The 15456-nt window shown below is 39.7% G+C and overlaps 1 protein-coding gene across 2 annotated transcripts in view; it reads right to left on the reverse strand.

Moving 5' to 3' along the window:
* The window catches only part of CMIP (c-Maf inducing protein), a 130205-nt gene that overhangs the window by 51086 nt on the left and 63663 nt on the right, over positions 1–15456 (reverse strand). For both annotated transcript variants that reach the window (XM_056500524.1, XM_056500525.1), the window contains exons 2-3: positions 10395–10520; positions 1468–1518 (exon numbers count right to left, since the gene is read on the reverse strand). In XM_056500524.1, coding sequence (XP_056356499.1) covers positions 1468–1518; positions 10395–10520 — 177 coding nt within the window. The remainder of the gene's footprint in view (positions 1–1467; positions 1519–10394; positions 10521–15456) is intronic.

Here is a 15456-nt window from a genome sequence, read left to right on the forward strand (position 1 = left end):
GTTGAACGGTAAGGCATCTTTACCACATCTTACTTCATGTTTTCCAGAGTTGCACCTCCAACCCTAATTCTCTCCTCACTGCAGAAACAAAGTGGGCATAACCCACCAGCACATTGGTATCACAACCATCCTGGCTGGGGGTGAGGTAGAAAACAGAAATACCATCATCACTTCTATCCATGCTCTCTCTGATCATCTCTGCCTGCCAAAGCAGGAGAAAAAATAAAGGCCACATGGAGATACTGCCTCTGCATGCTTTAAGTGCTTTGTTATCCTCAGGAGCTGCAAAGAAATCAAGGCTGGCTGGGTATTGTGTTAATGATACTGTCAAGAGGCCAAAAAGTGCTACACCACAACCCAGCCTTCTGCTATCAGCACTGCTGTGCCACTCTCCTTTGGGCAATCAAGGTAACAGGCTGGAGAATATGCCAGTGGTCTGGGAAAGGAGATCTCAACACTTGGCTTTTGCTGATAACAACCTGGAACCGCTCAGAACACGACTCTGCCAGACACTGATGGCTACACAAAGCACACCAACACTGCAGTTTTGCCACACAACTATTTTGCAACTATCAAATACACCTACAAGAAAACCAGTTTGGTGGGAGGGACTTCCGTATATTTTTCCATGTGGTTGCTGTCAGCAGGCTGAAATCTTGATAAGCTGCACAGCCAACTTGGCTGACTTCACTGAAACCCTGCTGAAGACAAGTCCTGAGCTGAAAAGCTACTGCTTGTGCTTCCCACTGCCAGGAAAGGGAGGATAACCATATTCAGCATCTGGCCAAAACTTGTTTCCAGCTGCATCAAAGGTCCATACAGATTCCACCCAAAGGTCAGCAGCTATGGTTTTAGATGAGGAATGTGCTGCTTTTGAAAGACAACATTGTCACTGTGATCCACTCTCCCTACTCAGGGCAATCAGTCCATTGTTCCCACTGAAAATGAGAAAGGGCTCGAGGTCTCTGAAATGGAAACTGCCTTTAATTCCAAATCATCCTAAAGTATAAACATAGACTGAGGCATAACTGATTGATGTTACACATACAGTAAACAACTCTAAAAGACACTTTCTCCCTAGCTTCTCAGAAAAATAAAAAAAAAAACCAAACAAACAAAAAGCCTCAAAATATCCCAAGAGTCTAGAGGATATGATGAGGTGTATTCACTGTAGCATATTACACTTCACAGTACAAAACTAAAACCATTCAATCCCTGTTCAGTTTATACGTGAATTAACTGCCTATGTACTTTTTAAAGCCAGTCACATGTTGATAAAGCTGGGCTGTGTAACAAGTTAATTTGTCCACTTCATTTGTGACACAGACACATTAAAACTGCAGACATGTTCTGATTTAGGGTTTCTGCTAGAAAAGACTATCCATTCAGGGCTTTGACAATGAACAAACAGGGAATTCTAAAAAGTACTCTTAGAGGCAGAGAACGAAGATGAAGTCTAGAACTTACCTTCCACTGCAAGGAATGGAACCACTGATCCCTCAGGTAACTGTTTGCAGCCTGCAATAAGGAAAAGCCACATACAAAATCATTAGTTTCTACCAGTGCTTCAGGTCACTCAGGTAATTTATAATACAACTAGTTTATTTCCACAGAAAGCAGTGACATAAAGACTTTACTGCATTATAAAATACTTACAAAATATTAACCTCTTACGAAACGCTGTCCAGCCCAAAGACTGTGAAAAATCCTCTGTGAACTCAGTCAGGTGTGGATCAGATCTTTAATGCCATTGGGGCATTTGCCTCTGCCATTAATCACTAAAAGCAGAGTAAGAAGATGGGCTGACATTTTACTAGGAAGTTTTTTCCTAAAAACTAGGTGGGTTTTTTCCATACTCTGGTTTCTTTTCTTGCCCTGCTCTTCAGCTGGCCCCAAAGCAATTCAAATAATGTCTTAGCTCCTTCAGTGATATTAAAACAGTGAAAAGCACAGCACACACAGACGTGCAGATACATGCACATTCTGTTTGCACCAACGGCACAGATGTTGCAATAATCACTCCCAGCCATCACCCATTTTTGTCCGTATTAAGCACAGCTGCCAGAAATTCCCAGTGTGAAGCCAGGTCGTAGCCAATGAAGAAATAGTTCAACACTCCCAAAGGTCAAAAGGCTTGGTATCAAAAAATATAAAAGCATGCACAGTGACGTAAATATGCATGCCTTAACAAGGTGACATAAGTCTGAAGTATTTGAGTGGGTAGAGATGTCCTTTGGCTTCTCCAGCTCCACCTTAACGCTGCCAATTTTTAATCATGTTTCAAAATGTTTTACAAAAAACAGTGAAAATTACAGGTTAGCCTATAAATCCATGGTAAAAGAAATTTAAAAGATGAGGTTCTTTGCCAGTCAAAAAGCATGTGCTTCTTGCAAATTAGAGCATCATTTATGAAGTTTCACTCCCCAACACCTTTTCAGGTAAGTATTCAAAATCCACACTACAGAACGTATTTTATCTCCCAATACTCATTCAGTTCACTGATAATGGCCAAAAATACCAGAAGTAAATATGCTGTATGGCTACTAAAAACGTGTTTAATCTCAAGGTCAGCTACTGATGGTTCAGTGACATAAATTTGGATTGATTACTCTGAATTAAATTGAATAGTATCATTTTTATATATGTATGTATCCTTTTATATAATATGTATTACATATTATTTATATCTTAATGAGAATCAATTGCTCCTCCAGTAGATGCTGAGGCAATAAAGCAGGAATAAACAAATTATAAATAATCTTGGCTGACCACAGAATTTATCAAAAACCTTCCATTTCAAGAAGAATGCTGACATATCAGAATATGAAATTGCTACAAACGTAAACAAAAAACTTCCTTTTCTATTTTCTTCTTTTTGCATGCAATGAAAAGTTGTAAAACATTTGAAGTGCATATCTTCAGGATATTTTGGTCAGCCAATATTTAATGATTTTGTTATTTACACAGTATTTTATGCACATATGGGCATTATAACACAAGACAGAATCTTTACCTGTATGTTACAGAATCAAATTTCAATTTAATATATTTTAATACAATGAAAAGGTCAAAACACAATTTGCCACCAAAAGGCAGAATATTTTTAACATAATTAAAAAGATATGAAGGAAATCTACTTAGATATTTCTTACCTTTGCACAGAGAGAATGCTCTAAAACCTCAACAGCCTTTTTTGAAAAATTTAATTTCAAATTGAACCTTTTTCTTTTTTTAAGGAGGTAACTGGTTCTTGCAGGAGAACAAAAAAAACCTCCTTTCTAAATTCTAGCATCAAAGCTCTTTAAAGAATAAGTAAAACTGAAGGTTTTTGTAGGCTTCACGTATACTAAGCAATTGTACCAATAATACTGCAAAGTACACATCCACTACATTCTTAAAAAAATTAGGAAGACTTATTAAGAAGACTCTTAGGAAGAGTTTATAGGAACTATACAAACTAAGATACTGCTATTTAAATAAAAATCAAAACTATTCTAGGGGAAGGAAGTACTTTGCTCAAAGAGGTAAAACCTGATTCAGTCCCTGGCCTGAAAGTAAGAGCAAATGCTAAAGCCCTAAATTGAGATCTGTTAATTATTCTCGTACTTTAATAATGTCAGTAGGACAGATTGTAAGACCACTGCAAATAATTAGAGACTATTATGTGTAGATAGATTGTAGAAGTGACTGGAGCTGTAACTATTATTGAGGACAATAGCATCATGCAGAGCAGGAGGCTCAAGTGAACTGCAAATACTGGAGGAGAAAGAAATGAAGAATGCTGCAAGACAAAATTAAAACTGTCAAAGGAAAGACTTGTACAACTCTATGGCAGCAATATACAGAAAGCATTTTAAAAGTAAAATTTGCAAAGTGACTGGGTTCCAAGAGTGGGACCAAGCATTGTCTACAAATGGAGTTAGTTATTGTAGAGAAGTGACTGAGCAAACTGGCACCTGAGTCTAGGTAAGGAGTCTGAGCCACTCTAAATACTCAGAGCTCAGATTGTTATTCAAGACCACTTCCAAGGAAAATCAAGACATAGAAGACAAAGTGAGCAGAAAATAGAAAAACAAACCTTTTGAGAATCCTCACACTTCTACTAGTGATCAGGACTCAGTGCTTGGAAGGCCAATGGCCACTTCAGCAGAGTTCTTTACACCAGCTCAGCACAGACTGAACACTTTACCCCAAGCACCCTTTTCCTGAGGGAGCTAATACCAGAATTCCCCATTTCTGCCAGGCTGCAGGGACTAATCCTCCCAGTGCACCCTTCCGGCCACCTGACTCCAGCAAAACCACAGCACCCTGCAGGAAACGCTGGATCTCTTGCACAGGAAAACAAAGATCTCACTCCTGCACAGCATCCTCTGGTCCTCCCTCTTAATTTTAAGGCTTGCACTGAGAAGGCACTACAGGGAGCATTTCTTTCTTACCAAAGGAACAGTGAGTTCACAGCATGCCAGGGTGAAAAAAGAGCCACCAAGCTCTTGTGGGTGCTCAGCTGCCCAGCCAACTCTGCAGGTACTGACTTACTCAAGCATTCAGGCTATTGTGAGTAACATTTCTGAAGTTTGAGCAATGAGCACCACAGTGTAGAGCAGTGGAGGGAACCACAATTCATTGATGGGGCTGCACATAGACATTTACAGTTTTATCTAATGTGCATTGACAGAACCCAGGCTTTCTGCACTGAAGTCATCATTTTCTGGGAACTAGCACCTACAGTTTTTTACCACAGCTAAGGGCATAGTTTACTATATTTGTTGAGCTCTAAGGTAAAATAAAAAGGAGAAAATGAGACAGAAAAGACTTTAAGCCAGGCTTTCCTTAGGCATTCTGACCACACAGGGAAAGTTCTTCTTATTTTCAGCCTTGCCCTTGCAGTGAGTCCAGTTCTGCCCCACTCTTTTCACAGCTACCTTTCCAACTTAAAAAAAAATTCAGCTAGAAATATTTTGCCTGCTGTTGTCACAAATAGTAAATGAGACAGGACTGCAGTACAATAAAGATCTTATAATTCTTTATTGTACTTGGATACAATTTTACACATAGAGGTATGTAAAATAACAGTTTAGGCTCCTTGTGTGTTCAGTATGTTTAGGCCCCAATTCTGCACATAATTTTGTTCTCAAATGCAGTGGCTTTAACAGGGTAATGAGTGACACACAGTCCAACTGAGCTTCCTGCACAATCAAGGCCTCACATTGTTTTTGTACAACCACAACATAGCAGAAAAATACTTTAGAAAACAGGAAAATGTGGGAGTAAACCTCTTAAAAGGTGCAAGAAGATTAAACTACTTGTAGCTTATTTATTATTCCAATGAGGAAGCAGAATATCTACTTTAAGAACATCTACTGTTGACAGTATTTTTTTAAGATTAACTGATCCTGGAACTGTGTTCTGAAGGATTTTATATTCTCATTTTTGGGGTGTAAAGGTTCAGTCACAGCGGAAAAGCCACCTGGGATCAGCTGTAGTACAAACTTTACTCATAGGCTTAAACTCTCCTGGCTTTAAAAACACAGCTCACAGGAGAAAAACTGCAAGAGATTAATTGCCTGCATATGCAAAGCTTTGGTCAACATGAGCAAATTTATACCTCTGTTGAACAAGGAAGTATTTGCTCTGCACCCCAACTACTTAATTTCTTACTCAATAAGTAGGAATACAAGATTACTGTTAAAAAGCAGTGAATGTTTTAAAGGCAGGTTTTTCTTTTTGTTCATAAAAATAGGAAATTGAACACTTGCTTCATGCCAGTGTTACAGCCCCTGCAATCATTTGTACTCAGGCAAGGAGGAGACTAAAAAGGAACTTGCCTGTTACTGAGAAACAGAACACCTGAAACTCTGCAAGAAACACAGCACTCCAAAAATTATGGTGAAGATCTCTGCCATTCCTTTAACAGTAAATTACCACCACAACATTCCTTGCTACTGGCATGTGTGTTATTCAGAAGAATACATTAACAGGCTCAGCCATGTAGCAAACTGTTCCCGAGTTTTCCTTGTAAAAGCATCCATCAAGACATATGTTTTTAGGGGGATTTCGCCATCTGAAAAGATGTGGCAATAAGTGGGATTTGATGACCCAGATTTTGGCTTTGATTCTTCATGAGTTTATTCTGTGATGCTCCCTCTCCCTCGCTTGCTTTCTGGTCAGCAGGATAGTGGTTTTGCTGTGCTTTTTTTCCAGCTGATATTCATTACTGGGACTCATAAAAGAGCACAGGCTTCTCTGCCCCCATTTATTATCAGCCATGTGAACAGTGGAGTGTCCCATGGCTGCAGGAAGCCAAGCCCCATGGCACACACACAATTGTACAAAACTTTTGCACTGCTGATGCAAATCCCAGCACTGCACCTCTGACTTGGGCAGACCTGCAAGGGAAACATACCACTCTTCTGGCTTAACCAGAGTACAGACAGAGCTGCTGTGAATTGCTAGAAATGTCCTTTTCCTCCTTAAAATATTCTCTCCTCTGCTGGGTTCTGGTCTTTGTATGACCTCTCCACACCGGCAGATTGGCTGGACTGGCACTTGAAACAAAAGGCAGGTTCTCCTAGGAGACTAAAATAAAGTATTACTGAAAACCCAGTGGAAACATTGACTGTGGGGACTCCCTGGCACAAACAGCGTGGTCAAGCACCGAGCTGAACGTGTGACTGTTGTGCTTGTCAAGGCTTCCTGCTCTGTTTGTTTTTCCTTCTGACTACACTCGATTGCCAAGAAATGAATAAAACAACACGAGCGACAGGGATGGAAGTGGTGGCTTTAAGGCTAAAAGAAAGGACACCACAGGAAAGCAAGGCAGTACTGTCATGAATTAAATACCAAAGCCTTTTTCCTGAGACTCTTCCTATATTTGGTGCTCAGCAGCTCAAAAAATTATACTGTAAGTTTTTATTCAATCTCTTTCAAAAGGTTCTTCCAGTTATTTCGCTATCAAGGGTAGCATACTCCTCATAATCATCCACACAACACCATAATCACACCTTGTGCTTTATGAGGGGAAAGCAGAAGAACAGAAGCCTAGTCCAGCTCAAGGAGGCCCTGCTATTCCTGATACTAAAGAGCTCACACTTCATCAAAAGCTAAATTTAGCTTCTATTTCCTGGCCTGAAGAGCTTCTGGCCTATGAGCCAGCTTCAGCAACACCTTCTTTAACACCTGCTATCCCAACTGGAGGGAAGGAAAAAAAATAATCTGAGATTTTGATTGCTGCTCATGGGCAGGACCAGGGATTACATCATTTGGCAGGGGGAAAGAAAACACAAGCCCTCAGCATGTCTAGAAAACTGACAGTCCATGATCCCCAGAAACCTGACTGTCCATGACTCCCACATGGGACAATGGGAATCCCCAAACGCCAGGCAGTGAAACACTCAGATAGCTGTGCTTATTCAATAAACACTGAGTGGGAAGAATTCCACACATGAAAATGACTTTTAAATGTGAACCCAGCCTGGATTAAGCTGTCTGCTGCCTGAGAACCAGGACTTGCTCTGAAACCCAGGTAGACACGTCCTGTTAGTGTGATCAGATTTCCAAAGAGGAGCTGCATCACCTCCGGCACTGCCTGTCAGATTTCATGTGTTAAAATAGGTTGGGATGGGTCAGTGTTGCCATGGGAGGGCTTGGGGATGATGTAAGGAAAGGTAATGGCACTCTTCCCTCTCTGACTCATTACTGTGCACTAATAAGCCAGAAATAGACCCTGGTGACAGCAGAGAGAGGGGATGAAAACTTGAACATGGACAGGGGCTCTCCTGCGGCATCTCGCACAGAATTGTTTCAGTTAGAAAATATCTCTAAGATCAAATCCATCGTCTAACCCAGCACTGCCAGGCTCATCACTAAGCCATGTCCCCAGGTGCCACATCTACATCTTTTAAATACCTCCAGAGACAGTGACTCAATCACTTCCCTGGGCAGCCTATGCCCTGAGAACACTTTTGGTGAAGGATTTTTTCCTAATTGCCAATCTGCAGCTCCGCAGCCTTTCCCCCACCCACTAAGCAGGTCACCTTGTCACAGGAGGAGGTCAGGTTGGTCAAGCAGGACTAGCCTTTCATAAATCCACACTGCCTTCAGTGAAGCAGAAATTAGAATCCTAAATTTTTTTCAGAAATGAGAAATTGGGAAAGCCACTTGTTCAATGTACTAAACTGTTTCATTTTATGGCAAATTATGTCAATAATATCCCACGGTAGTAAAGAATTTACAATGCAGCATGTGCAAAAACAGAGATCAAATTATAAAATCTATATTAATCAGAAATATGGAATAAATTCAGGGTAGTCAAAGCTATTCATTTAGACATTTTTAAACACACACATATATATACACATTATTAAAAAAAAAACAATGAAACACAGATTTCACCAAAAGTTCAGTTCAGAAGAAATAGTACTGGGAATATGTTTTGGACTAGTGTGACTTATTCCACTATCATACACTTCCTGATACTAGAGCTGGACATTACATCAGAGCATGCTGCTGCTCAGAATAGCAGGGAAGAATGATTTCATAAAAACGGAAGTCACAATTTCCCAGAGATGTACTGGAGTCTCTCACCAATCTGGAAATAACTGAACTATGCAAGGGTTACTTTCTCAACTCCTCAGTTAAAGTGTCTTTTGGATACCTCTACTCTTTGTTACATTTACTAGAGAATTTCAGCTGAACTCAACTACTTCATAAATCCAGCCTTTCCAACTTGATTTCCTCAGCAGACTAAACATAACTTTGAGAACTGTTTTGGATTTGTGAATACACATTACAACTGTATAAGGGAAATCTAATTTTATAGTCCCTCCAATCTGACCACATCTGATGAATCAAGATATCACCAAGGACCAAGTCATATTAAAAACATTTTTTAAAGTTTGTATTTTGAATTATCTTGAAATTCCCATAGTCATAATGTAATCTGATCCAGAGTGCTCAGCCAGGCAGCAATAAACAGAAGTCCAGCTCAGTCCACTTCTTTAAGAGTTCCAATGAGGTTACACAAGGACACCAATCTTTTTGAGGAAAATACCAAAGTATCCACGCTAAGACGCTGCTGTTTCACAAACATAATTATTTATGTGTTTGGTTTGTTGTTTTTTTCTTTTTCTTTTTTTTTTTTTTTTTTTTTTTTTTTTAAACAGACAAATGTCAGGCTCTCCAGATTACAGCTTGACTACTCTACCAATTTCCTTTCCACTCAGCAGGAAGCTGTGGGTTCAAGCTTTATCTTGTATCCCATTAAGCAGACCCAAAAAAGCAGCTGCCATAAACTATAGAATAAAGACTTGAAAACAGAATTTAGAAAGGCAGGTGTATTCCATCTGCTGAAACAGATATAAACATAAATGCTAGCACCATTAGGGAAATTTATGGAAAAAGCAGAATCAAAATTATCATGAGAAAATCATCCAACTTGAGAAATTTAGACAACTTTCTGTCTAATTAGTTCCATTAAAGCAGTAGGAGGGAAGATTTCAATAATAATGAGTACCCTAATGTAGGTGTTGGGAAATCCTGGCTTGTCTTCCTTACCTTCCCCTTACAGTCCTACCTGGATGAAACATAAATATACTACAGTCATGGCTGTATGATCAACTGATAAAGTAAAATCTCAAAGGGCAACAGAAAATCTTCAAAACAATGCTGAGAAACATGAGAGAGAACCAAGCAAGAGTTAAGTTGAAGCCAGTTTGGTATTTTTAAGTTACGACCTTTCAAAGTTCTTTGGGGGCCATGCAGCTTTTCCTACTTAATCCAGAGTATTTCCAAAGCTCAGTGCTGTGGAGTGCTTTTCTGTCATTAAAACTTGCAGTGACCTAAGGGGGCCTAAAAAGCCTCACAAGTGGATGAAGAAGTCTGGAATAATGTAAACACAGTGTCTTCTGTTTGAAAACACCACTTCAGAGAACCAGCATATATAGACATCCATACAAATATACTGAAATATTTCAGTGGAGATTGAGTATCTTTTAAAAATAGGTATCTGCCAGTTCCAGTGCAAGTTCTGGGCTTCCTTTATGAATTCAAGGATGAAACTTTTACCTTTTTTCATGCAGGAATAGGACTATATGTAAAAATACAATCATTTCAGGCCCATATCAATGTGCCTTTACACAGAGCACTACTCTGCTACACAAATTCAGCAAGAAGATTTAATCATTGTGGCCCAAAATTTCCACTCTGACTGTTAAACACCACAAAGAGTTTCAGAGCTATCACTCTGAACAAATTTTCTAGTGGTAAGATAATTTGACAGCACCAAGTTCTCTGCCTTTTCTGAGTCCATCTAATTAAGATTTCATGCACAGGAAACAGAAAGAAGTTGAAGGAGATCCACAGTAAGAGAGAAAGTTGCACTTTTATGTTTACTGTACCTGCAGTAGGACAGTACCCCCCGGGATTGTGAGCTGTAAACAGTACTTAGGGGCATTCTCCCAGGAGAGCAGTTGAACATCTTCAATAGCACTGTAGGAAATGGAGTTTTCCATGTACCCAGTTGGCTGCAAGAAAACAAAGGAGAAGAGGAAAAAATGTTTACTTAGCCATCATAAGTTTCACAATTCCAAAGTAAGAATAGCACTATGAAAATTACTCTTGGTGTTGAAAGTATCTGCAAAATCTGATTGAAAAGCAAAATTCCTACCCAGGTCATTAGAGAGAGAGATCTATCCAACCACCTTCCTCCAACTCATTCAAGATCACTCACATAAAAACAAAACCAGACCAATCCAAGGTGCCTGAAATACACAAATGTCAAACTGTCCTGGACCCAAAAAAAAAAAAAAAAAAAAAAAAAATTCCAGGTTGAATTGAGCTATGAAGAGGTCAGCCCATGCACATGCTCTCAAATGCAGGAAGAAGCACCTCAATCACACAGACAGTGTCCTATAGCAAGGTTGCTTTATTCCACACATCCTTGTTCTTTTCCCCAGCTGCAATTTTGATCACTCACATCATCAAGATCCAGATTCCTTCACTGGACAGTGGTTCTTGGGGCTGCAAAGATACAGCCCTTGAGTTTCAGACTCAAGCAAGAACAAAGCAACCAATGTACTCATCTTGGCCTATAAGTAAGTACTGGCTTCCTGCAAAGAATGCTGATGTCCACTTTAAAATGCAAGTCACAATTAAAACATAAATAAGTAACTGCATTTTGCAATTAAATGCACAACACACACTGATAGTTGCAGGAGAACAAACTTAAACATGAAATTCCTTGTTAGTATCCCTATAATTCTTAGGCATTACAGAAGTACAATTATCTCTGAGATAAGCTGAAGTATAAATAGATCTATGCAAGCACACATGAAATTATGTCTTTAAGTAAATACACAGTGCTAGAGCTGTGCATCTATTGAGTATGCATACATACACTGTACTTTTCGCAAGCAATTTTTAAAGTAATTGAATATTTAATAGAAGTCCTCCAAAGACATCATTTATTTGCTGTGCTACAGCATAAGTGAACTGATCAGTATTGCTGTGGCAGAGAAACTATTTTCATACAAAAATAATTAATCCCACCTCATGGATAAAACAGACTTGACCATGTCTTTCAAGAGAATAGAGCTCATTACATTTATGAATTATTTTCTCACTATTACTGATTTACATATAACTTCAGCTTCTCAAACTCACTCCCACTGTGCCCAATACATAAGTTATTTTTAACTGACAGTCCTGAAATAACGATGGCAAGGGAGAAACCACATCAACTTCAGGGTCAAACAGGGCCAACTCCTAAAATCACAACACAGGATTCCTGGGGGCGAGTGTGAAACAAGCAAATTGCATTTGGAGTGTCTCTCCTTCTCATTGGTACAACTTTCTTCCATAAGTTAAGTAGGTGGTGCATCTGGAAACCGTGCTTTGGAGTTCTACACTTCATACATGTTTCTAAGCCCATAAACGTCATCCACCAAAAATGCGGTGACAGCCCTGTCACCCACCTTTGCTGCTACAAGAATTCAGCTTTTCTTTTCAGCAAGAAAAACCCAGTGAGGCACAGAACTCAACCTCAATATCTTTTTCCCTAACGGTTGTTGCAGCAGCGCTCATTTTGCACCAGCCCTGGGTGAAAACAATTTTCACTGTCTCTTTAACGAAAACCTTGTTATGCAGGAAGTATGATAAACTTCTGCTTATTCATTTACCCACAATATTGTTCTACACTAGTGACTGGAATCCCAGTGGCTTAATGCTGATACTGTACGTCATGCATTGCCTACTGGAGAGTAATTATCTCGTTCTCACAGGAAACCAAAGGCCCAAGATCCTTTGGTAATCAGCATTACAACACTCAGGGAAAAATATCAAAACAGCCAACATAAAATCTAGTATGCTCAGGGGGCAAAGTTACCAAAAACACACTCTGAAAGACTAGAGAAGGGAGAAATCCAGAACAAGTTAATGCAAATATAAAATGAAATGAATCAAAGCAATTTAAATTTCTCTTTTAAGAAGGTGCTGACTGCCCTTAACACCCTCCATTAACTTCAAAGAGGATTTGAGGAATTCTCACAGAATCTATTCCCAAGAAAAGCTTCTCCTATACCTTAAATCATCCATTTAAACAGCATTAAAGACAACTGAGCCAGTTCAACCACAGCTCTGTAGCCATAGACATGTGATTTCATCCCACATGCACACCTCTTCTCACAGGACAGTCCTTTTCCTCAAGAAGAATGGAGAAGCACAGTTCTGCAGTTTGCCAAAAATGGGAAGACTATGGAATTATGCAGATGAATGCATAATGCTTTCTAAATGAAAGCCAATGAGGTACTTTATGTAGCATTCATATGATCCCATGTCCACACTTCTATCTAGCTATACTATACACATACAGATATTTGCCATCTTACTCAAAAAAAGAGCAGCCTAAATATACTTCAATCCCTGTAAGCATCAGCATATGCATTGCTTCTGCTTTGGCTAAAAACACTGTGTTCTAAGAAGTGAAGTATTTTCAGTTCTGAAAACACTAGTTAAAGGCAGCTTTACCTCTGTTTTACAAATAAAGCACATGATTTATCACTTTATAGCACTCCTTAAAATTGTGCTGTCCAACACTGAGGACCATGCTCCCACATCAGGGCTAGGTAGAAACGCCTGAAGAAGCACCAGAACAGAGCTGTCATCAGACCTGTCTCCCTAGAGCTCACAGACCATGGTACTCCTCATGGCACTCACAGGGGGAAGGCCAGCCCCACACAAAGGTGTCCCTAATCTCTCCACACACACAGATACAAGGACAGAGCCCTGCTCCTCAGCAGTGTTTTCCCAAGACCAAGCACAGTTCAGCCATTTATCAGGAAATGGCCTGAGGTAAAACCACAGCCTGAGTCACTGGTTTCTCTTAAAACACAGGTTATTTTGACATTCAGGTATGTGAACGTCAATCACAGTGAATCATTGTGGTTGATAAATAAGCAGTGCAAGTGCTGCACGTTCTCATGCTGCAGCTGGTCTTGCTTGCAGCCACCTCCCAGAAGCTGCATCCTCACCCCCAGGTCTCTCCATGGGAAAGCTAAATCAGAACAACATGCAAGGCCAGAAATGTGGATTCGGAGGTTTGAAAATACCTAAAATGAGATGGATCCTCAGTGGATCACCACGAAACATCTGGCATCAACACTAGTCTTAAGCAGCGTTCCCACCTCCATCCACCCACTTTGTCTCTGCCCACACAAATATTTGTCTGGCTGTGGCGTCAGGCAGATCAGGGAACCCATCCAGCTTTTGCCAGATTACTTCTGAGCTCCTTCAGCCCCATTTCTAACACAAAACAGAAAACAGCATGTTAACATAACTTAGGGGCAGCATCATTCGGAAGGGAGAGCTGAGGACCTGAATACTTCAGTTTAATTATTGGTATCAGACAGTCTAAACCCACAGCATCTTGAGCAGCAATGTCAAGTTCAGTTGAAAATGCTTTTATTTAAGTAAATACTAACTCTTATTTTTATAGCTGTCATTCTTGAAAGGAGATTTATATTTCCTGGCAAAGTCTGAAATCTATGAAACGAAGCAAGATAATGGGCTTTTCTACCTCACTCTACAAAATTAATCCTGACTTAAGAAAGTTTGGCCACAGAATCTACATATGTCAGCTTACAGATTTACAATTACAGTTTGAACTTCTGGCTGTTTGTTGTTGAACATGTTCTGAAAAACTGTAGGAGATTCATAAACAAAAATGCAATTTATTACAACAAACAAAAACCCCACAAGGAAACATTTTTCTTTTCCCATTAGTCTTTAGCTACCGAAGGAAACATGCAACTTCTCCACTGGGAAATCAGGTATGTTTTAACTTCAGTGAGAACTTGGTCTTTTTTCAGTTCCATAAAGATTTATTAATCATAAAGCTCTGAAACTTTGCACCAGAATAGGCACACACCAAAACCTACTACAAATCAAATCTTGGGGGAATCCAGTGCTCCCAAAACTGGAAGAACATGTAGGCTCCTGAGTAAGCCTGGTTTTCTCTTGTGTTTCTGGGAGAAGTCAGCAGCAGCAAACTACTCAATAATGCAAAAATCTGCCCACTTGTTTCCATGGGAAATTCTAAAAGGGAAAGAATAAACATGATGTCCATTGTTAATATGAGGCTTGTATACACTTACTCATAGTAATGCACTAAATCTTCAGATGCATATTTTCTAAGGAAAGCATCTAGAAAAGATGAATTCTCCAAATAGAGATGGTTATTTGCATTAAAGCATATTTAGACTGACAACTCCCACCAACACAACAACAACGGAGAATGATTTTCCCAATTAAATACTCCAGATGGTGGGGGGAAATGGGGCTATTCCAGACCCTCTCTCTCCTGCTGTCAGGTGCTTATTTCTCTCTTGGCTGCTCTTAAAGAATGAGCTATGCTCCTGCTGCAGCCCAGGACGCTGAGTGTGCTGTATCACATCAAAGTTTTCCATACCCAAATAAGATTAAGACCTGCTAAATAACACATAGGAAGAGCTGATTGCTCTCAAAACTTTGATGGGGGTAGAGACTATTCAATTGATACTGAAGGGTAATGGACTCTGAAACTGCTGAAAACAATGGCTGATTTGAAATAAATCTCTGTTAGAAGACATCCATGGCTCCGGAGAATGCCCCTACAAATACAGATATTTCAGATAAGGGCAACTAACATCTTTGCTCATTAACACAGAACCTATCAGAAGACATTTATCAAGTTCAGCAATTAGTAGTACTATGCCACAATATGCAGTACAGTACAATTTGTCTTTTTCTTGACATGGAAGAATTTACTGCCATGCTCACTAGTCATAATGACTTGAGAGAGTCGATGCTAATCTCGCAGAGATTAACCTGATAACAAAACAGACAAAAAGACTAACAGCAAGGAGACACCCAACTCTGTCCCAAAGCTGCACAAAGGTAATTCTGAGCTTTCTTGGAACAACATTC

Source organism: Oenanthe melanoleuca, chromosome 11 (genome assembly GCF_029582105.1).
Source record: "Oenanthe melanoleuca isolate GR-GAL-2019-014 chromosome 11, OMel1.0, whole genome shotgun sequence".
Lineage (NCBI taxonomy): Eukaryota > Metazoa > Chordata > Aves > Passeriformes > Muscicapidae > Oenanthe > Oenanthe melanoleuca.